Here is a 23289-nt window from a genome sequence, read left to right as displayed (position 1 = left end):
AGAGCCTGGAGCCTGCTTCAGATTCTGGGTTTCCCTCTCTCTGCCCTCCCCCACTCACGCTGTCTCTCTTTCTCTCTCAAAAATAAACATTAAAAAAAATTAGAAAAAGAAAGAAAATGTCATAAGGTTTGCGTGGAAGAGAGGGGGCTGACCTGGAGATGCGAGACACCCAGAGGGGGCCGGAAAGGTACTTTGGGCCAAAAAGAATCTTCTGTCATTTGCAGAGAGATCAAATGAGCCACTGAGGAGCCAGGCTGCCCTGGGCTCCCACCGGAGGAGCCGACAACATAGCCGAGTCTGGTTTCGTCTATCACTTCGCTGGCAAACTGCACTCCCAGAATTCCCGGCCTCTGAGCACCGTGCGGTCACAGCACCTCTGGCTTCTGGCAAAATGGCGCCAGCAGTCAGAAGGGCTTGGGAGACAAGGGGACGGAGCACTCACTAGACCTGGGAACCCACAGCTCTGGCCCTGCCCAAGCTGCCCGGGGTGGGGGGGGGGCGCCTCCCCTCTGGGGCACAGCCTCCCCGCACCAGCCACCAGCCCTCCATACACCGGGAAGCCACCTGAAGGCAGCGGTGCCGGGGGAGGGCCTGGGTGTGAAGCCACTGCTGGGCTTGGGGACCAGTGGCTTCAGGCTCCTCATCTGAAAAAAGGGGAGGATATTACCCAAGCTGGCTACTCCAAAGAGCCTGCTGTGGGGGTGTGAACGTGTGCGGGAGCAGTGCATAAAACTGAAGGGAAAACCAGATTCTGATCAAGAAAACGTGGGCCGGGGCACCTGCGTGGCTCAGTCGGGTAAGTGTCTGACTGCGGCTCAGGTCCTGATCTCACGGTTCGTGGGTTCAGCATCAGGCTGAAGTCCCGCATCAGGCTCTGTGCTGACAGCTCAGAGCCTGGAGCCTGCTTCAGAGTCTGTGTCTCCCTCTCTCTCTGCCTCTCCCCTGCTCACAATCTGTGTCTCTCTCTCTCTCTCAATAATAGATAAATATTAAAAAAAACACAAAATTTCAGGCAAAAACCTGGAATTAAAATGAGCACGCCTACAGAAATACTAAGAGGCAAGGGAGCTCATAAGTAATGCCTAATGATGACAGCAAATGACAGACGTGTCTTCGGACTCCTTCGACAGTCTTCCGAGTTCCCGCGCGCCGCAGCCTCCCTGACGCCCCAGGCGAGCCCGCGGGCCTCTGCCAGACAGCAGGCTTGTACTCGGCTGTCGCCGGCAGCCGGCGTGCGGCAGGGCAGAGTGATCGGCGCTTCTCAAAGGGCGGAAACCAAAAACCAAAGTGGCGGTCTTCCTGCGGGGAGGTCACCCCCACGGTCCCTGCTACAGAAGAGGGGCTCTCGGCTGCGGCACTACCGACACCCCGGGGGGCAGTTCTCTGCAGTGGGGAGGGCTTCCGCGTGGGGTGTTTACCCCGGGCTTCTACCCACCAGGTCTGGTGGCACCCGCTTCACCCTTCTAGCCGTGACAACTACGAGTGTCTCCAGACACTGTGATGTCCCCGGGAGTGTGCAGGAACCCATCTGACCTCTCCCGGAGTCATGAAGGACGGGGGAGCTTCCAAGAAGCGAGCGGCTGAGCCAGTCTCTTGCCAGCATGGACTGCTGTACCCACGTTACCCCGGATCCCCGGCCTGGAGGCCCACGGGTGCGGCACGTGGGCCTCGTCACCCGACTCGGCTCCCAGAGGGCGCCGTGCACAGGGACACGGAAAGTGACTTGGGCACACACCGATCTTCCACTGTATTGCTATTCTTCTTTGATCTGGAATTTGATCAATCTGGCAAACACCAAATACTTTATTTACTCTCTTCAGCCTCTTCTGCTAACAGATGAGGCAGGCAAAAGGGTTATTCAATGAAAGACTTTCGGACTTAAAACCTTCATTCTCTCTACTTTTAACTGGAATTTTAAGACATTCTGTGGTCAAAATAAAAACAAAAATATCGGGACACTGTAAAGTGCAGGGATCACGGTGTCTGTGTGACGGGGCACGTTTGCCGGCGGTGTGAATCTGACGGCTTCAACGACGGCTCTGCCGCCAGCGCCGCTCTGGGCGGGCCGTGGGGGGAGGACACGCTTCTCTCCCAGGCCTGCGTTTATTTATTCCACATTACGACGGCACGCTTTGTTTTTCTGCCTAGTTATACATGAGAGGTAACGTGTAGACCTGTGGGACATTGAAAAATAAATTCCGGCTTTCGTGACAAGGAACGTAATACAGGAGTTTGGACCTGGATGTGAGGCAGCCTGCGTTCAAACCTCGGCTTTGCTGCGTGACGGTGGCCAGCACTTCACCTAGAGCCTCAGTTTCCCTTTCTGCAAAATAAGTTGCCATCTTCCGGGACTGTGGCGAGCACTGCGTAGGAGTAAGTGTGAAGCACCTAGCACAGGGCCAAGAGAAACCTGGACAAATGTTGGCGGCACAGCAGGCGTCCCTGGCTCTGACGGGGCTTGGCTCCGTGCACGCTCCCCGTACTCTGGGTCTTGTTGGACGTCTAACAGAGCACCTGTGACTGTGGACATCCCTCCGTGTCTTAACTGTTCAGATCATCTTAGCAACTCACGGGAAGAAGAGCTGCTCTTGAGAGAGAAGACTCACCCCCTTCCCGCAGAACCCGCCGGACCCAAGCAGGCACACCCAAACCGACCCCAGAGAGGACCCCCAGGCTTTCGTCAAGGCGTGCTGAGCTCTCTCCAAAGACCGCGGGGACTTGGACAAACTCTTCATGTTACCCAAGGCCCTTTGGACTGAAGGCTCCCAGTCACCACCCAATTCAACACAAGGATATTGCAACAGATTTTTTTTCCATCCCCAAAACCCTGGGCCAGGATTCTGCAGTAGAAGGCAAGGCAAACCCAATTGTTCTTAACGTCACACTGACCTTCTGCCTTTGAGACCTGGAAGCCACAGCACTGGTGGACATAAACTCTACTGCCTGCTGCTCCAGATCCAAGGGGAGAGGGTAGCCCTCTGGTAGAAATCTGTCTGTTGCCTCCTGGAAAAGAGGAAACCTGGATTCCTACAGAGCTTGCAAAGGCCGTTTGAGGCTGAAGGGAAGGGCTGATGAAAATCTGCAGCTGTTCCCACACATCTGGCTTGACTGGCCCTGAGGTCGCTAGTGCTGAGGGCGTCCTTGGCCGGGTTTCAAGGACTTGGCATGTCTCAGAGCACGGGCCCGAAAGCCGAACGAAGCATGTTCTGGACGTCACAAAGTCCCCTCTGAGTGTGCGCGTGCCAGGGCACCGCGGGGCTCTCTGGGGCAGGGAGGCGGCACCCTGGGGTGTGAACATGATGCACTGAGCTGTTTTAAAGCCCCAGAGGATGACACATCTGGGAAAGGAGAACTGCTTTAGCCAATAGAACCTGACTCCGATTAACAGGAGAGGAGAAACACTCACTATCCTAAAGGCTCACGGCTGGCAAGGACGCTCAAGGCCCCTGCCGGGAACCATGGGGCACTGTGGAATAGGTATTCTGCATTCCAAGGGGGTCCCAGGGGTGAACTTAAAAACAGCACAACCTCCTATGGCTCGAAGTAGGCGAAGGCCAGGAGAGATACCTAGAGAGAGTCCGCTTACTTTGTTCACAGGCTTCTCCGGGATTTTCACCGACACCTCAGCTGGTTTTCCCTTCTTGGACGGTGTTCGCTTGATTTTGGGCGAGTGGAATTTGTCCTTGAGCTTCATGGTGAAGGAGGAGAGATGGGAACGTTGAGAGTCTGAAAACAAGGAGGTGCTGACGGTTAGAAGTGGGGTGGGAAGGAGCAGCGCTCCGTGGCCTTTTGCGGAAATGAGCGTCGTCCCCAAACAAATCTTTTCCTCTTGCTGTTCAGAGTCACAAAAGAAAGATCCGCCAAAACCCTGCTGCGTACGTGTTTTAATTTCTGCAATTTCTATCTAGTTAGGCTGTTCAGGACTGTGGAAGTCACAGACGGTCAAACGGCCATGGGAAAAGAACGCATTAGTGCTTTCGGCGTCCCCCACAGAGTTTGCGGGATGAGCTAACCCCAGTCTAAGGGAACCAGCTAAGAAGAAAGAACACCAAAGCAGAGTCACGGAAGGGCTGGTTGTACGAACTGGAAAGGAAGGCCCTTCTGAACGAACCCCCTCACTTCTGTCGGTTTAGGGAAGCCCTCAAAGTCAGCATCGGAGACTGAAACCGCACGTAGGTATTCAAAACCCGCTGGAACACAGCGGAAGACTGGACAGTTTCTCTCCGAGATCAGAAATGAGACTACGGTGTCTGTTCTCACCATTCCTATTCGGTGTCATACTCTAACAAAAGCCATCCAGATCAGAAAGGAAGATATAAAACTCTATTTGTAGATGATCTTGCATATGGAAAATCCCAAGCAATCCATTAAAAACTATGAGTACCGAGAAACAGATTCAGTAAAGTCACAGGATAGAAGATCAATATATCCAAGAGTCTGTTGGGTTTCTAAACAGTAGAAATGAATGTTCCAAAATGAAATTTTGAAAAGCTTCTGTTTACATGACAGGGACCTGATGGTGACGGCTGGCAGAGGGAAGGGGTGGGGACTGGGAAAAGTGGGTGAAGGGGAGTGGGAGATAGGGGCTTCCAGTTATGGAATGAGCAAGTCATTGGAAGAAAAGGTACGACACAGGGAACACAGGGAACACAGTCCAGCGATACTGCAATGGCCGTGTGCGGTGGCAGCGGGGGCCACACTGGTGGTCAGCACGGCAGAACACGCAGAGATGCCGGGTCACTACATGCCATACCTGAAACTAATATTAACTCTCCTTCAGTAAAAAACAGAACAAAAACAAACAAAAAGCTTCCACTGACAATATCATCAAAGAGAATAAAATACTTAGGAATAAACGTAATGTATGCCAGACATACACTAAAAACTACAAAACATCGTTGAAAGAAATTGAGAAAATCTAAATAAGCAAATCAAGTGTTAGTATTATTAAAAGGTTGATGCTCCCCAAACTTGCCTACAGATTCAACATAACCCCTAGGAGATTCCCTGCTGGCTTTTTTGCAGAAATGGACAGTCGAACCCTAAAATAAGCATGGAAATAAACATGCAATAGCCAAAACAATGGAAAAGAAAGAGGAAGATCAGAGGACCCACGCTTCCTGACTCTAAGACTCTCTATTACGAAGTCACAGTGAGCAGGGTAGCACGGTACTGGTATGGAGATGGACACACAGAACGACGGAATAGCACCGAGAGCCCAGAGATAAACCCATGTGTCTGCGGCCAACTGAGCCTTAACGGGGTCTCCAGGCCCCTCAGTGGAGGAGTGAACGTTCTTTTCAACAGACGGTGCCGGCACCACTGGACATCTCACATCCAAAAGAACAAATCTGGGCCCTTACTTTGCATCATACACAAAAATTGACTCAAAATGGATCACAGGCCTGACTGTAAGAGTTAAAACTAGAAACTTAGAAGAAAACGTAGGGATAAAACTTTTGTGACCTTGGAATTGGTAACAGTTTCTTAGCTAGAACACCAAAAGTGACAGAAGAAAAGTTAGATAAATTGGACTTCATCAGAATTTAAAACTTTAAACGAGACTCATTGTGGTGAGCAATGCACACAGTGCACACAAATACCCAATCACGATGTTGTACACCCGAAGCTAAGACGGTATTAAAAATGTTTGTGCTGCAAACGACACCATCAAGAAAGTGAAGAGGCGAACTGCAGAATGGCAGAATATATGGGCAAGTCACACACCTGCTAGGGACTCGCACACAGAAAATACAAACAACTCTTTATAATTCCACAACGCAAGACAAATAATCCAATTTAAGATGGCCGAAGAATTTCAGTAGACATTTCTTAATACACAAATGAGCAAGAAGCACGTGAAAAGACGCTCGCCATCATTAGTCATCAGGGAAATGCCCAACGCAACAGAAGCTATGACTTCTAACCCACTAGGTATAACCGAAAGGAACAGTAATAAGCGAGTGTTGGCGAAGGTTGGGGGACTGGCCCTCCTACACCGCTGCTGGAAACGTAGGACGGTGCAGCTGCTGTGGAAAATCTCTGTCAGTCCCTCACGCAAACACGGTCACCCTACGCCCCAGCAATTCCAACCCTAGGCATACACCCATGAGAAATGAAAACATCTCTCCCCGGATTTCTACACAAAAACTCAGAGCAGCATCCTTCATAATAATCCACAGGTGGAAGTAACGGAAACGTCGAGGAGCGGACGAATAAATGTGGCATGTCCACACAACAGAGCATCACCCGACGATAAAGGGGGCGTGGCTCTGACCCCCGCTACAACACGGAGGAGTCGTGGTGGCGTCCTGCTAAGTGAAAGACCACTTAGTATGTCATTTTTTATTTCAAATTCTCCACAATCGGCAAATTTTTAGAGAAAAAGTAGATCAGTGGCTGCTAAGATTGAGGGCAGGGGAGAGAGGTTGCTAATGAGCATGAGGTTTCTTTTGGTGACGGGACACAAATGTTCTAAACTTAGAATCGGGTGGTGGTTGCACAACCCAGTGACTTATTAAAAAACAATGACAGGGGCGCCTGGGGGGCTCGGTCAGTTGAGTGTCCGACTTCAGCTCAGGTCATGATCTCAGGGTTTGTGGGTTCGAGCCCCACATCGGGCTCCGTGCTGACAGCTCAGAGCTTGGAGCCTGCTTCCGATTCTGTGTCCCTCTCTCTCTCTGCCCCTCCCCTGCTCATGCTGTATCTGTCTCTCAAAAATAAATAAAAACATAAAAAACAAAACCAAAAAATGACAAACCACACTGGATTCTACACTTTAAAGGAGTCCACTGTCCATGTGAATTCTATCTCAACGAAGCGGTTTTTAAGAAAGCGAAGACCTGCCGAGGCCCTCCTCCATCTCGCCGCTCAGCTCAGTGCTTGCCAGCGTCTGAACCGATCTGGTTGAGCAGTGCATTGACGTGCTTGTCTCCTCGCACGAACGCAAACTCACTGAGGGCCACAGTGGCCCTTCTCACGGCCGCATCCCGGGGCCAACACGGTGCCTGGCCCAGAGAGGGCGCTCAACACCGCCTCGACAAGTGACCAAGTCAGTCAGCCGCTTCTTCTGGTGTCAGCTGAAAGGCACAGAAAATACTTGAAAGTGGCTGAAAATCCAGGAACAGAACATGATCCTATGCAGTAGGAAAATAAGTACCTGTAGTTTTAAAAATGAAAAGCACCCGAGTCTCCGCTCTGTTTTTCCAGCTATTTAGTCTAAAACACCCCCCAAACAGATGACCTAGCACCCTGTGCCACAGGCCTGTGAACTGCGTCTGTGACCATCGTTGTGTGTGACTGTAGGGACAAAGTGCCTTCCAGGCGGCAGGCAGGATCGGATAAACCGCCTGCTCTCCGCAAGTCACTGAGACGCGCATCGCACTCTGGACCAAAGAGATGGCCTGGCCTTCATTCACAAGCAGAGTCAAAACAAACACGGCTTTGCAGCTGCCTGTCCGCTGGCAGGAAGTCCCTCTCGGACCCCGAAGGGGCACAGAAATCCAGAGGATGCCAGGGCACCTCTCTCCTCACACGGCACAGCTCAGCACCGGGCCAGGAGGAGCCCTCGGCACCTGCCCGCGGATGCCACAGTCCCCGCTGGGACTCAGAGCGGGCCAGCTGGGGTGGTGTGTTTCTCCACCCTCCCTCTGCCTGGCCTCTCCTTCCCCGCCCAAGGAGGGTGGGTCCTCGGACAGTTTATACTTCCTTCTTTAAACTTCAAAATGATGTGCCTGGTGTAATCCTACATATGGTGGCTGAAAGGGTGAGCGCTGTAGTCAGACTCTTTGGGTGAAAACACTTCAATGTCCTCTCTCCAAGTCTTCAGTTTCTTTGTCTGGAAAATGGGGGTGGTAATATTGTTTTCTGGTTTTGTTTTTTAAGTTTATTTAGTTATTTGTTTTTTGACCCAGACAGAGAGCGAGAGCACTCATGCACAGTGGGGGAGGGTGAGAGAGAGAGAGAGAGAGAGAGAGAGCGAGAAACCAAATCCGAAGCAGGGTGCAGGCCCTGGGCTGCCGGCGCAGAGCCCGATGCGGGGCCTGAACTCACACACTGTGAGATCATGACCTGAGTGGAAGTCGGACGCTTAACCGACGGAGCCCCCCAGGCGCCCTGTTCTTCGGTGGCTGACATGACGGAGGGTAAGTGAGACGCCCGTGGATGATGCAGTGAGGCACTTGCCCACGTACCGGGCGTGTGGCACCTCGATGCAGGGAGCTGGCCACGCGAACTATGGGGTTTGGATCGGTAGCGAGGTTGACCAAACTCTGAATTCTTACCTCCCAACTGCTTACACACCTTAATCGGGCAATTCTGTAGCACTGAACTTGTAACTTGTGACCCCAAGTAACTGTGGGCCTTACAAGGGCCTGCCGGCCTCTTCCTTTACTCGGACCAGAGTACAGGACTGGTTTGCCCTGTGGCTTCACAGGTCTCCTCGGCCCTCCTGTCCCCGCAGGCGGAGCACGGCCCAGGCAGGTTCCCAAGCCAGATGAGATGTTGGAGCAACGTGCTAACCCTTACGACTTCCATCCGAGCGACTAAGACTGAAAGCAGGGCCCGAAACGCAGACGCAGATGGGGAAGTCCAGGCAGGATGCACAGTTTCTTTGGTTTGCTTTCGTGGTCAGAGACCTTCCGAGACCTGGGCTGGGGGAACTAACTTCTGCCTGTGCCGGTCTGCTACCCTGAGTTGCCGTAGGGACAGGCCAGATTCACACCTCTGCCATCACGAGGAGGCTGGAACTGGGGCGTGCGCTTGAGGCACAGAGGGCCCCCCAGAAGATGTCTCCAGCGCCCGCACTTGCAGACCCAGCCCTGAGCGTGAGCCAAGGGCCAACGAAGAGCACCTCCGACCCAAGAGCACGTTGAGCGCAGGAAGCATGTTACGGGACCCTCTCGATCTCAGTCTGCGATTCTAGTCTGTCTCAGGGCACGGCTGGGAATCCACGTCAGCATTTAAAGAAAGAACTAGATCTACCAATAAACCGCTCTCCTGGGAGTGTTTCACAGCCTCGGAACAGCTACCTTTAGCACACAAGGTGTTAAATCAAGCGGAGGAGGCAGGCTCTTCCTAACAATAACGGACCTCGTCACCCCGGAAACAGAAGACGGCACTAACTAGGACACGTTTTCACTCGGAGGCTGCTTGTCATCTTTTCCGGGAAACACCGGGTTGGCAACATGGATCTGAGATGACTTGCAAGGTCACTCAGACTCCGCTCTGGGTGGATAAAGCACCGGAGTCACAGGGACAGCAGGCGGGAGGAAGCAACGGGGGCGGCTGCGTCAGGGTCACTTCACCAACAGCACCTCACGCACACACACATTTCCTGCTCCTTTCCTTGAGTCTCGCAAGTGTATTAATCATCTGGAGTGGAGACCAAGGCCAAAAAGATGCTCCTCCACTACTGAGTCTCGGGGAGCTTTCTCCACCACTCTTGGGACTCCCTGACTTTTCACTTAGGAGGGGATGCTTTCAGATTCTGCATGTGTGTGTGTATTTTAGAGATTTTCTAGAACTGAAATTAAAACAACATTTTGAAAGATTTCATAAATATATAAATACATATACATATATGTAAATGTATAAACACACACACAACTCAGAATTAAATGCACGTACCCACCAACCTAGTCTGTCAAACTTTCAGTGATGATGGAAACGCTCTCTATCTGCACCGCCCAGCGGGCCAGCCCCGGGCACCCGCTGAGGACCTGAGATGCGGCTGGAGGCCGAGGGGCCGAGCAGCACAGCCCCGGACACGTCAAGTTCTCTTTCTTTCAAGTCTGCGGATGCCACCTCATGCCCCTTCGGGACCACATCTCTCGTCCCAACGATGGGTCACTGTGATTCTGATCTTTGTGCTTCTCATCCCTTACCATTTGTGACGGTGCTTCTATCTGTAAGTACAGGTTAACTGATAGGTTTGTGAAGTTTACGTAAGTGGAAAGACACGGTACACACTCTCACGTTCGCGCCTTTCCACTCAGGAGTAGGTCTGACATGTAACCACACTGAAGTACGTGTAAATGCTCTCCCTGTCAGTGCCGTGAAATTCCATATATTCCATAACCCCAGGGGACACTGGCCTGTTTCCAGCCTCTAGAAACGACACCGCTATGATTCTCACACACGTCTCTCCTGGAACACATGCAAGAGTTTTCTAGGACTAGAACTGCTTAGCTATAAGTATATACCGTATTTCATTGAAGGGTTAAGAAATATTTTTTAATGTTTGTTTGTTTTTGAAGGAGAGAGACACACCATGAGCAGGGGAGGGTCAGATAGAGAGGGAGACACAGAATCCGAAGCAGGCTCCAGGCTCTGAGCTGTCAGCACAGAGCCCGACACGGGGCTCGAACCCACGAACCGTAAGATCATGCCCTGAGCTGAAGTTGGATGCTCAACCAACTGATCCAACCAGGTGCCCCTAATTTCATGGATTTTGCCACATGATTTTCCAAAACAGCCGCGCCCCTTTGCAGTCCCACTATCAAAATCTCTGTTGTTCCATATCCGCTCCCCACCAACCCCTGGGAGTGCCAGACTGGTGCACGTTCCTTACGGCCATACAATCGGATTCCCTTCTTCACGTAAGAAGGAAAATGCCAGAAACTGCTATCTTATTTGTAGTCTATCAAATCTGTGAGAGTAACTTCAAAGGTTTCCGACAGAACTTAAGAAAGCAGAGAGTCTGCTCAGTGTGGCATTTACACCGCGGAAGGGCAGGAACTCGCAATGACTAATCTGCCAGTCATTTCTTCCAGAGAAGGGGTGGCTTACAGGGCTTAACGTTCTGTATTAAAGGACACACGGTCACTAAGAGCAGGCACTTAGCCTGTCCATAGAATCAAATCTCAAAAAAAAAAAAAAAAAAAAAAGACCCAACAAAACCCCAAACCCCCAAAGCCACGCCACTTTCCTTCTGAGCAGTCAGTCGGCCAGCTACCAAGGTTTCAGTTTTAGATTTTCAACATGCCCCTCCGCCAAGCACGACAACGGTCTCTGCCTGCTGCTGACAAATGTATGTATCAACTGGCCTTTCAAATGTCACTGGTGGCAGCTGGGATCCCAACTTAGCAGTGGTTTCTGTCAGGGCTTAATTTTGCTCTGGATAAGGGCAGTCTCTAAATATCAACCCACGGGACCACAAAGTCAGGGTCATGGTGGATAACACTTGGAGGCAGTTGCAAAATGACTGCAGCCAGTCTTGAGACATACCGGGGCCATCAATTTCCTGTTACTTACATGTACTGGGCACAGAACTGTGGCGCGTCTGTCCACTGACACAAGTTCCATCTGGACGCGTCTACCCAGTCCATATTCCCCCATTTTCCAAACGGCTAAAAAGGATGAGAGTGGAGAAGTGGCTTAAGGACACTAGGAAGGACTTTTTTTTTCTTTTCAAGTTTATTTATTTTGAGAGAGCCAGAGAGAGCATGAGTGGGAGAGGGGCACGGGGGGGGGGCGGGGGAGAGAATCCTGAGCAGGCTCCATCAGGGCAGAGCCCGATGCGGGGCTCAAACCCACGAAATCATGAGATCATGACCCAGGCCAACATCCAGAGGTGGACGCTCTACCAACTGAGCCATCCCGGAGCCCCTAGGAAAAACTTTTTTTAAACCAACGTTTTCAGACTGTTACTAATTGAAATTTCACAGACTAGCGGAAAGATGGAGACAAGAGTCCAGGCCGAGTGGGCTGTGGGCATGGCAGGTGGCACGCGGGCTTTGGAGTCAGGGGGTCTGCGCTTTACCTGGAGCTCGGCTGTACACATGGGCAAAGTCTGTACCTCCCTGAGCTGCAGGAGCCTCCCCTCTGGAAAAGCATAACCTCGGGGCCCACCTTCCTGGGCCACAGTGAGGATGAAACATAACCCAGTGTGTCAAGAATTCCGCCAAGGCCCTGATATAGACCAAGTGCTCAATAAATGGAAGCCATTACTGCTACTTGATAACATCACCAGGCCTCTGCCAGCACTTAGCTAAAAATAGCCACAGCCTCCAACGGAAAGCAACCTGATGTGTCATTTTTTCCCAACAATTTCCATATGAAAAGATCCTCTGTCTCACTTACTATAGAACTATTCACGTTAAAGCAGAGGGAAAATTAGTATTTGGAGTTTTGCAACAGCAATGCCTCTTCTGACCTGAGGATCTGTCCCTTCACCCCATCGGCTCTGGCAGACGACTGAGGACTCAGAGCTGCTGGAAGGAGCAAGGAGATGCTCCCCCCAACAAAAAAGTAAAACAACCTTGTTCTAAAAATCCAAGCACTGCAAAAATATAGAACACGGAAAGTGAAAATCCCTCCTCTGGCAGAACTGAAGTATTTTTCTACTTCTGTGGGCATTTTTTCATGTGAGCACGGTTAACGCCTAAGTAACGTTCTGCTGAAACCCTTTGCCCAGTCTCCTGGCTGACGGTTTCTAGCTTTTGCTCCTCAGTCAATGCTGCGTGGAGGAGCCCTCACGCTTACCGTCCTGGGTGCCTGTATCATGAGGCAGGCAGACCCCTAGGCATGGAATGGCTCGGTCACGAGTATGAGCCCTGAGAAACTGAGGCGACACTGTCCCGATGTCCCAGCTGGGTGCACACCAGCGGGGACAGACCCGAAGAGTGAGGTTGGGGTCGGAGGCAGAAGGGACGGGGTGCAGGAGAGACGCTCCGCCTCCTACCTACACAAGGAACCAAGTTCACCCCGGATCTGGGCTCACACCTCATTGAGGCACCATTGTGGTTCTCTCTGCGTACCTGGGAACAACTGAAAACAGATTCAGGCTTGAACAGACCCCTCACAAACAAGGCTATCCAAATGGCTAATAGATGACAAGGTGCATCCCTCGAAGGGTCACCAGGAAACCATAAATTAGAACCATAAAGTGACACCTTTACATACACACCTGAATGGAGAAAAAGGAAATAGGAAACACTAAACACTGGCGAGACGGAGAGCAAGGGGCAGTGCCCATCGCGGCCATGGAGAGGACGAAGCTGCTACATGCTTCCCAGGGGCCCAGCGAGCCCGCTCCAGGTATGTTCCCTGGAGAAACGCCCCTGTGAACTCCTGACATGTACCAGAATGTTCAAAGCAGCACGACCCAAATGCCCATTGGCAAGAGAAAGGATAAACCGTGGCACCCACACGTGAGGAATGCTATGCACAATAAGAACACACAACCTACATCTACACACAAAATTATGGGTGACCCTGGGGCACCTGGGGGGCTCAGTTGGGTGAGCGTCCAACTTTGGCTCTGGTCACGATCTCACAGTTGATGGGTTCAAGCCCCGCGTTGGTCTCTCTGCTGACAGCTCGGAGCCTGGAGCCTGCTTTGGATTCTGTGTCTCCCTCTCTCTCTCTGCCCCTCCTCTGCCTATATTCTGTCTCTCAAAAATGAATAAGCATTAAAAAAAAATTAGAAAAAACAAACAAACCATGGATGAACCTTACAAACATAGGAAGAAGGCACACATACAAGGACACTGTGTACGATTCCATTTGTGTAAATATATAAATTTGTATTTGTATAAATATGAAGACCAGCAAAATTAATCTACGATTTTGGGCAGTTACAGCCGGGGTGTGGGGGGACCAGCAGGGGACGGGAGGGAGGGCCAAGGCGGATTTCGCTCCGAGCTGGTTACACTGGTGTGCTGGATTTGTGAGGATTCTCCACACTGTCCATAAAGCCAGATGTACTTTTCTGACTCATGGCATATCTCAATAAAAACCTGGAGTGAAGTAGACACAAGGGTCTAAGCTTCTTCTAAAGAAGAGCTCACATGATTTTCACACGGGTTCGGTGAACAGCTCATTTACAGTTTAAGGAAATCCTATTCTCTGAAACAAACAAGAGTGAGTGTCTTCCCAAACAACTCACAGGAATAATTTGTGAGTATCTTTGGAAGTTTCTCTTTCATCTTTGTAAAGATAATAAAAGAACCTACGTAAATGTAAATATTTTTATGATCTAAATAGTGTTTTCTACTTTCTTTTCCCTGGCTGTATGGAAACTTTAGCGAACATAACGTAGGGACGCACGGCTGGCTCAGGGGGTTGAGCACCTGACTCCTGATTTCGACTCGGGTCACGATCGTGATCACGGTTTGTGAGTTTGGGCCGCACGTCGGGGTCTATGCTGGCAGCATGGAGCCTACTTGGGATTCTCTGTCTCCTTTCTCTCTGTGCCCCTCCTCCGTGTTCTCTCTCATTCTCTCTGCTCAAAATAAATAAAAAAATAAAAAACTTAACCTAAACACAATTGTATTCTCTAATTTCTTTTGTTTCTTTATCAAGACTGAACCAATGTGCTTTTGCACAATAATAATAGTGCCCCTTCATGAGGTCAGTCTGAGAAATGAACAACACTCGTTCTCCACACATACTCGAGCGTCTCCCCTGTGCCGGGCCCTGGGTCAGGACGTGGGCCACAGGAGCCCTCCCCTGCAGGCCTCCAGGGGAGCCTGAATTAGCCAGGCAGACAGGGGAGTCTGAGTTAAGGAGGCAGATGGAAGCTGAGGGTCCCCGTGGGGGCGCTGGAGGCACAGAGGTGACACAGGAGGCGCGGACTGGTCCGTCCCTCCGCACGAGTTCCTGGCCGCTCTAGACTGGGGAGCTCAGACACATAACCGTGTTCCCCATGTGCCCTCCCAAACCTGCCGCTACCACATCATGGGGAACAGGAAGTTTCATCCCCCCAATAGCTCAGGTCAAAACCCTGGACTCTGCTCTCCTGTTCACATGCACCACCTGATCCGTCAGCAAACTACGAATCTCCCACTACAACCACCGGCACTGTCAACACCCTGAGCCAAGCCAATGCCACTTGGTGCCTAAGCCACTGTGCCACCCTTCCAGAGTCCCCAGCTCCTCGCCTTTCTGGAATCTTCTAGACTCCGTAACTGGACAGGTCCTTGTAAAAGGTGAAGTCCTATTACGTTGCCCCTCTGCTCAAAACCCTCCTGGAGCTTCTCCTCTCACTCAGAGAGAACGGTCCATACCCCCTCACCTACACCCGTCCGAGAGGGCTCCGAATAAATTCACACAGAGAGGGTCCCCCAAGACGTACTCCTTTTATCAAACATTCATCAAATATCGGGTACCCCAAGGGAAGATGAAGTGGGGTCTCTGGGGTTGAGAATTGCTTCCCTCCTGGAGTCCAATCAAATGGTTAAATCAGGAGCCTCTGTTGTGACCGTCCCATTAGAAGTTGGGCCCTGTGTTCCCTACCCTCACACTAACACGGGAAGGCAAGTATTTTTATGACCATTTGACAGATGAGGAAACCAAATCACAGGGCCCTACCACTGGCCCTCAACCCCCACCCCATAAACGCACACACAGACAAGGCAGCTGTACCCTAACATGTGCTGTGAACAATTCAAGGTCAGCCTGCCCTCAGCGTGGCCTGCTCCCAAGGAAGTATTTTTTCCATCACTGTTTGGAAATGACCTAGAGAGTCTTAAAGCCACAGACTTCACAGACATCCAGAGATGTGAATTTGTCACCTCTCCAGAGTTTTATTTCTAGAGATGAGAGACAGAGAAAGAGAGAGAGGGACAGAGAAGTGAGCGGAGGGAATGAGACACGGGCGGGGGGCGGGAATCAGTTCATTCTGAGTAAACACCCACAGCAATGGGCAGAGAGCAGGCAGGGCCAAAGTGCGCCGCGGGGTTCAGGGTCCTGGCTACAACAGGAAGTGGAGTCCACCCTGACCTTCGTCCCGTAGGTGGAGCTGTTTGGAACAGCCTCTGTCCCTCAGAGGAACTTGCACATTCGGACTGGTGCCAGTTTAGAATTCAAACAATGCTCCTCAAGGGCCTCCAAGCATATTTTTTAGCATCAGGTCACCAGCAAGGCGGCCCAAGTTGGAGGCAGGCAGGCCTGGTTACGCGGGGCCAGGCCCCCGCGGTGGGGCACGGGCGCTCACAGGCACTGGGGCTGTGGCAGACAGGGACTCTGCTGGCCTCAGCTGGGCGTGTCCCTGCACAGGGAGCCCAAGAGCACATCACTTGTCAGGCCACCCTCTGGACTTCCGGAGGAAAGACATTTTTCACTTGTCAGCGGGCGCAGGTTTCTTTCCTTCCCAGGCAACCGGGAGGAGCAGACAGCCACAGTCCTGGCCGCTTGGGACGCTGCAGAAGGAGCTCACGGGACAGAGAAGGAAGAAAGTCAAAGGACAAGGGTCACCGGGAGTCCGTTCCCTTCCTTAGCACCTGGGGAAACAGCAGCAGGGACACACAGGGCAGGCCCTGCATGGTGTCCGCACTCACTCATCCATCCCATAAATCTTCACAGGCCAAACCTCTGCAAAGTGTGAGGGTCGACAGAGAGGAGCAAGACACGGTTCTCTCCAAGGAGCCCCTGATCTCGGGCCGGAGAGCTGGGAGAGCCTGTGGTCATGACCCAGAGGGAGGAGGCCCAGGAAGGAGACCTGATCGGCAAGAGCAGGGGCTTTTCAGTGGCTCACAGCCTAGTCGGAGAGCAGGACAGAGTGCTGCGTGGCCCAGAGTCCTTGAATGGAGGCCCAGCCTGCTCCTCAGGGCGGGGGGAAAGGGCTGTGCTTCCAGGGACAGCTCCGGGGCGTCAGGCATTTCACACGGCGACCAAGGAAAGGCATCGGAGTCCGCAAGCAGGTGCTGGCTTGCGAAAGGCTTCAGAAGTCTCCGAGGACCACAGAAGGATTCAAAAAATGACCACTTCCCCAAAGGCGTACTTCTGGCTTCCCAGGCACGTGGCGGGAGGGCAGGAAGGGGTGGGGGTGACGGAGAGGCAGTGGGTTTTTCTCTGAAACAAAATGAACTAAGGGTCTTCTCAGCTGTTCTTTGCAGAATGCTTTTCATGGACTCTGACCCTCTGTTCCTGTCTGTCAAATAGGTTGGCGGCAGGGGACCTGTTCTGGAAGACCTGTTCATTACGTAGGACAAGCTGACATACATGGGGAGGGGGCAGGGGGGAACGAACTCCACTGTGCTCTACGCATTCAGAGCCAAGTGCTGATCAATGCCAATGTCGCTGCAGTAATGGCCAGCCGACGTGGTCCCCTGGACAGGTGCCAGCGGGCGGTGGGGCTCTCAGCTGCGAGCTGAGTGCGAACGTGAGGGAACTTGACAGGATCCAGCGTCTGCCCAGAGAGGAAGCAGGGGCCTTGGGATCAGACTCGCCCCCAGCCTCGGGCCTAGGCATCCTGGACCAGGCCAGCCAGGGTGCCTTCCTCAGTAATGGCTGAAAGTATCACGCGGCCCCCCGGATGTTTCTCCTCCTCGTGGGACATGCAAACACATGCAGAGGGCCAGCAAAAAAGACAGCGCCCTCCCGTACTGGTGACGCCCAGCTATTCTGGTTGTGAACTACCTACAGCCACGGGTGGTCTAACCACCCAGAGGCTCTGAGGGCCCTCGCAATTCATAATTCAGGGACTAAAATCTAAAGTCATGCTGGGTTAGCCAAAGCCAGAATTTCATTGGCTTAGAGCTTGACAACCAACCCAATCATTTCTAGCCGAATGCATCGGTTCCGTGTGCAGAAGGCCCTGCATTAGGCCCTGAGGCCCCAAAGCAACAGCAGAGCCCAGGTCTTGCACAGTGAGTGGCCAGGCCTATCTCATCCAATCCTCACAGTGGCTAAGTAAGGTAGGAAAACTGAGGCTGAGGGGTGCCAGACTCTGGATCTGAGCCCACTGCAGCTTCACACACCAGCCATACCATCTCCTAACGTATTAGAGGGAGAAGTGAATAAATACCCTTAAAAATGGCTCAAATAAGGGGTGCCTGGGTGGCTCAGTCGGTTAAGCGTCTGACTTCAGCTCAGAGTTCAGAGTTGGAGCCCACGTCAGGCTCTGTGCTGACAGCTCAGAGCCTGGAGCCCGTTTCAGATTCTGTTTCCGTCTCTCTCTCTCTCTGCCCCCCTCCTGCTCTCATTTTGTGTCTCTCTTTCTCTCTCAAAAATAAATAAGCAAAAAGAAATTTTTAAAAAATGGCTGAAATAAGTGGAATACAGGCTGGGGGGGGGCGGGGAGAGGGCTCGTGGACTCTGGTCTCCTCTAGGAATACTCGAGTTCTCTCCGCATCAGCCAGCACCCCCAGGAGGCACGGGGCTCTGGGTCTGGCCAGGCGTGCCACCCCCTGTCCCTGTCCCCACCCCCACGGCACGCCTCAGTGCAGGTTCTCTCTTCCTCTTTTGAAAACCAAAGCCTGGCAAATGTGCTGCTCATTAGATGTGCTCACAACTTTGATCACCGGGTAGGCGAGTCACCACAAGAGCAGAAGGCAAGACTCTGAGGCCAGCGCAGCTTATAAAAGTGAATCACACCCTTCTGGAATGGTCCAAGTCCAAGACCAAGACGGCTCCCTCACAGCAGCAGCACATCAAAGACCTTCTTACGGGGTTGGCTCTGGGGCTAAAAATACTCTGAGCGGCCAGACTCGGTTGGTCTCTCAGCCCGAGGGGGAGAGGCCAGCTCTCACACCTTGGGAGGTGGGGTCAGAGAGGTGACTATTTTTAAACAACTCTAAAAACAATGGGTTGCGGAAGAACACGTATTTGAGCAGTGGCTGGAGCAGTCGTTAGGCTAGGAGGCATTGGAAGGGGACTTTCCGAAGTCAAAAAGGCCTCCCGGCTCTCACGGAATTCACGCCCCTGCAGCCCATGATGAGTAAGCAACAAAGCCGCATCGAGGTGCGGTGTTACAAGGCAGCTCTTCAGGGGCTGGCCCCTCCTGGGTCGGAGGCTCAGCCCAATAAGTTCCTTCCACTCTCTCCAAATTCTCTCGTGTTCAGAACCCTCTGGAAACCCACTCCACTCCAAAGAGTGCCTGGAGGAAAAATCCAGTTGCTTCATTCTAGAATTCTCGAGAAGGAACCTCGTTTTCCCATCTGTGCTCTCAACTGTCACAGCCTTTACGTCCCCTGGATTGAAGTTCTTTTTAAAGGACCAAATCTTTCCACAGGAGGCGGCCTTCTGCGGCTTGTGTGAGGCCCTGTCCCGGCACGCCAGGAGGAGGGACAGGCATAGGCCACATGGGGGAAGGAGGCAGAGATGTGCCTTCTCCAAGTCAGCTATTTGGAATCAGAATGTACTTTTTCACTGAAACAAGGATAAAAACCAAATTCAGAGGTGCCTGGGTGGCTCAGTCAGATAAGCGTCCGGCTTCGGCTCAGGTCATGGTCTCGTGGTTTGTGGGTTCAAGCCCCATGAGCTGACAGCTCGGAGCCTGGAGCCTGCTTTGGAGTCTGTGTCTTCCGCTCTACCACTCCCCTACTTGTAAGCGTGTGCTCTCTCCCCAAAACAAACAAACAAACAAAAAACAAACGAATCAGCCCTGTGGCCACCTACACAACGAAGCACAACTTGGCTCAGCTCCTCCCAGCCACGTGCCTGGCATTCAGTGCCACAGAAGCTCTGGCCTGGTCCATGGTCGAAGGGGAACAAAGGCCCTGCCCCCGTGGGGTGTAAAAGCTAACAGAGAGGCAAAGCCATGCACACAGGGCCCCGACACACAGCAGAGCAAGTCAAGTGCTGAAGGAATGCAGGGTTTACTCCCTGAAAGACACAGGAAAAGTTCGTGAAGAAAGCCTAAAGCTGTGTGAGCCAAGCAGACGGGACGGGATACCGCCCTGGGGAAGAGAGGCACCCCCGAGAGACAGAACCGAGGCAGGGCACCAGCTCCCGGGGGGTGGGGGTGGGGGGACAGACATGCCGATTACTGCTCCTGCCCACCACTCCACCTCGTGACCCGTCAGCAGGTCCCCAAACCAATTCCGGGGATTAAAATGTGAAACAGAATAGACACGATCAGAGGGCGCTAAGGTAGTAAGGCTAAACATCCTTTCATGAAACTTATCCATTACGACCAGCGTGCAACACTGAAGAACCTTCCCGACAGGGAGAGTGGGATGGAGAAGCCTCCTGGCGAGGACGAGGAGGAGCCGCCGTAGGTCAGGGGTCCTACGCAAGTGCGGTCTGCTCCCAGCGTCCCCACGACACCAGGTGGGCTTCCTGCCCTGAGCCTGGAACTAAGGATGGCAGCCCGGGAGCAGCACCAGATGGGCCATTTCTATGGTGGAAGCGCTCAGTAGCTTTCTGACCTTTACTGACCACAAACCACAGTAAGAAACACTGTGACTATGACCAAGTACATAAAGTGTATCCAAAATCTAAAAGATTTCAGTTCTATTTTGCTTTGTAACCCTGCAAATTAGTTCTACGACCAAACAGTGTCTTACCCCTTCCCTCAACGGGAGTGAGGGGTCTGGGCTGTGAAAACACCGTCACCACGGCCTGGAGCTGGTGAGGACACCATCCTCCCCTCAACCCAGACCTACCGAATCAAGGTCTCTAGGGGAGGGACCCAAGAACCTGGGCTTTAACTAGTCCTCCAGGGGGATAAAGATCCAGGGGAAAGCGGTAAACTGTCAAGTTAATTCTAAATATTGAGGGGGAGATGGGGGACTGTGCAAACTCAGCCGAGCCAAAGTGACAGGCAGGTACAAGGTCCTCTGACTATGACAGAGAAGTTCTCGGTTCCCATCAAAACATTCTTTGGGGGGCACCTGGGTGGCTCAGTCGGTTAAGCGTCTGGCTTTGGCTCAGGTCATGATCTCACAGTTCATGGGTTCGAGCCCCGTGTTGGGCTCTGTGCTGACAGCTCAGAGCCTGGAGCCTGCTTCGGATTCTGTGTCTACCTCTCTCTCTGCTCCTCCCCCATCTGCAGTCTGCCTCTCTCTCAAAAATAAATAAACATTTAAAAAAATTAAAATAAATTCTTTGGGACAGGACAGTCCCCTTCTGATGGGGAGACAGGTGTGCAAACACTGGGCCTGGAACAGGCCTGCGTTAGCGCAGCCATGGGGCTTGGGGAAGGGTGACTGCTGGTACCGGTCACCAAATTCCAACCAACCAGCCACTCCAAGCAAGGAAATTTGGCCAGAACAGGTCTCTTTAATACAAGGCTCTGAGCACAGGTAAGCCAGCAGACATTTCCTGCGGACCGACTGTGCACATGAGCGCTCAGGACAGCAAAGTCACCAGAAGTGGTGGGCCAGAGAGCTCAGTCACCGCTCTCCTGCCCTGCATCCCCTGCTCAGATCGGGCTGCAATGTTTGATCAACGTCTACTCTGCGCTGGAGAAAAACGTGGGTTTTGCCCTCCAGTAGCTGCCCTAAGGCGGCGGTTCTCAGGGAGGAAGAGAAGTGTGGGTCAATGGCAGGGCGTCTGTCGAAAGCACACACAAAACAACTACACGCATTCACCTCCGCGGTCAGAAGGCAGCAAACCTGGACGAAGTACACAGAAGCTAAAAGCGGAGGGGCTGAGGGGGCAGAGGGCCCAACCTCAGGACTTGGGGAAAAACTAGTGCCTCGCTAGGCCTGGGGTCCCGCCGGGCTCGGCTCAGGAGCAGCCCTGCGGCTGGAGGCTGGGTCCTCCTTCCTGGCTCACCCCAACGGGCGAATTAACTGCTTCATTAGTGGAAAACCAAGGTATCTTTCAAGTCCTCAGAACACTAAATGATAACCGCACTTTTATAGTTAAGATGGGAAACCTTGCACTTTCTACATAGGAAAACAGAGCCCGGTGGGAAGGACAGGAATGTGCTGAGGACCCAGCATCCCCGGGCACAGGTGCCCCCAGATCCGACAGGAAGCAGGGTGTTCCTATTACACGGTGTGTGGGGTTTGTCAAACGGTTCCTCAGGAAGAAGGGGGAACGGCAGCGGAAAGTCCCGTGGTGTTCGACCAAAGATTTCTGAGAGCCACCGGGTGACCATGGAGAAAAACATGTCACTCCATCTTCTTCCAGGAAGCCCGGGCCCAGGCTGTACTCACCCTGCTGGCTTCAATCTCCTGAGGACAGTTTTGTTCTGCAACTGGTGTCTGCCGGCCACAACGTCCCCGGAACTAAGGGCGTCTTAATAATAAAAAGATGCGGGGCGCCTCGATGGCTCAGGCAGTTAAGCGTCTGACTTTGGCTCAGGTCATGATCTCACAATTTATGAGTTCGAGCCCTGCATCGGGCTCTGCACTGACTGTGCAGAGCCTGCTTGGGATTTTCTCTCTCCCTCTCTTCCTGCCCCTCCCTGAGTTGTGCTTTCTCTCTCTCTCAAAATAAATAGATACACTTAAAAAAAAAATTAAAACGAGAAAGCCTAAAAAAATATTTTAAAAAATAATAAAAAGAGGCAGCTTCCCCAAAGCCAGTGGGCATGTTTGAAAACTGCAAGGACATCAGTGGACTGAATCTGCAGGTGGGTCTTCTTTGCAGAAGCTTTGGCACATTTTTGAAGGTCACCTTTTAAAGCGTTTTTGGTTCCAACCCTCTTTTCAGATTGAAGTATTACCCCAAAGCAAGGATTGAAATATATTTTCTTTACAAGCATATTTTTGTATTCATTGTGGTGGAGGTTGCGAGTAGTGTTTTTAAACTTCTCCTCAAAACAAAAACATCAGCCCAGAACTCCGTGTGCCTGGGAGCTTGGTTAAGGCCTGGCTGCTTCGAGGGGGCTTCTGCCACTTTACCCTCAACATTCATTTCTGTGGGCCGCGAACCCAAACCACCCGCGGAAAGGCCAGCTCTGAAATCTCAAATCGGTGGCCTCTTCCGTCCGATCCTCTGAAGTACTGTTTGGCTTTGCAATTCTGATGGCGTGCCCAAAGAAGGCAGCCCTATCTCTGTGCTGTACAGCTGACCCTGGGCCCCGTCCCCAAAGCAGGAGAGGCCCCCACCCGGGCCCCTCCCCCAGCTACAAAGAAAGAAACCTAGAGCTGCACACCTCATTCGGGGCAAGTTTCTTCCCCTGCACAATTTTCTGCTTCGAGGGCAGAAGCCATGCAGGGCACAGGGCCCGCTGTAACCACGGCAGCTTAGGCATGGCAGAGCGTGGGGGAGTGCGAACCCTCTGACCATGTCGTTTGGTGAAGGTCAGGGTCCCCGACACTGTCCCCACTGCTTGGGTTAGGAAAGCCCCTGTAAGCAAAGCTCAGTGTGAGCTGGCCTGGTGCAGAGGAAGGTCCTGTCACATTCCCTGCCTCCCCTGGGGAGAGAAAGGAACCCTGTGGAAGGGGATGTGGGAGGTCAAGCCCCTAATGCTCTGTGCCAGGGAGCAGTGTGTCAGGCAGGCGCCGCACGAATCCTTAGGAGGGACGGGGAACAGAGACCTGAAACACCCCGCTGCAAGGGCGACTGCTACAAGGTGGGCGGGACGCCCCCAGAGGCAGATGGAGAGGGGCTCCGGTGCAGAGAGGGGGCTCCGGTGCGGAGAGGGGGATCCAGGGTGGAGAGGGGGCT

The 23289-nt window shown here is 52.4% G+C and overlaps 1 protein-coding gene across 3 annotated transcripts in view; it reads right to left on the bottom strand.

The window, feature by feature from the left end:
- RAPGEF1 (Rap guanine nucleotide exchange factor 1) overlaps positions 1-23289 on the bottom strand; it is a 107756-nt gene that overhangs the window by 59398 nt on the left and 25069 nt on the right. Inside the window, exons 1-3 of one of the 3 annotated variants that reach the window (XM_029920918.1) lie at positions 16478-16688; positions 3587-3726; positions 2890-3003 (exon numbers count right to left, since the gene is read on the bottom strand). In XM_029920918.1, coding sequence (XP_029776778.1) covers positions 2890-3003; positions 3587-3726; positions 16478-16601 — 378 coding nt within the window. In that variant the 5' untranslated portion in view covers positions 16602-16688. Of the gene's footprint in view, positions 1-2889; positions 3004-3586; positions 3727-16477; positions 16689-23289 lie in introns of those variants that run through there. The other 2 variants (XM_029920920.1, XM_029920919.1) reach the window with 2 other exon arrangements.

This window comes from Suricata suricatta, chromosome 13 (assembly GCF_006229205.1).
Source record: "Suricata suricatta isolate VVHF042 chromosome 13, meerkat_22Aug2017_6uvM2_HiC, whole genome shotgun sequence".
Taxonomy (NCBI): domain Eukaryota; kingdom Metazoa; phylum Chordata; class Mammalia; order Carnivora; family Herpestidae; genus Suricata; species Suricata suricatta.
The sequence above is the reverse complement of the archived record's forward strand: the minus strand, read 5'-3'. Positions and strand labels throughout refer to the sequence as shown.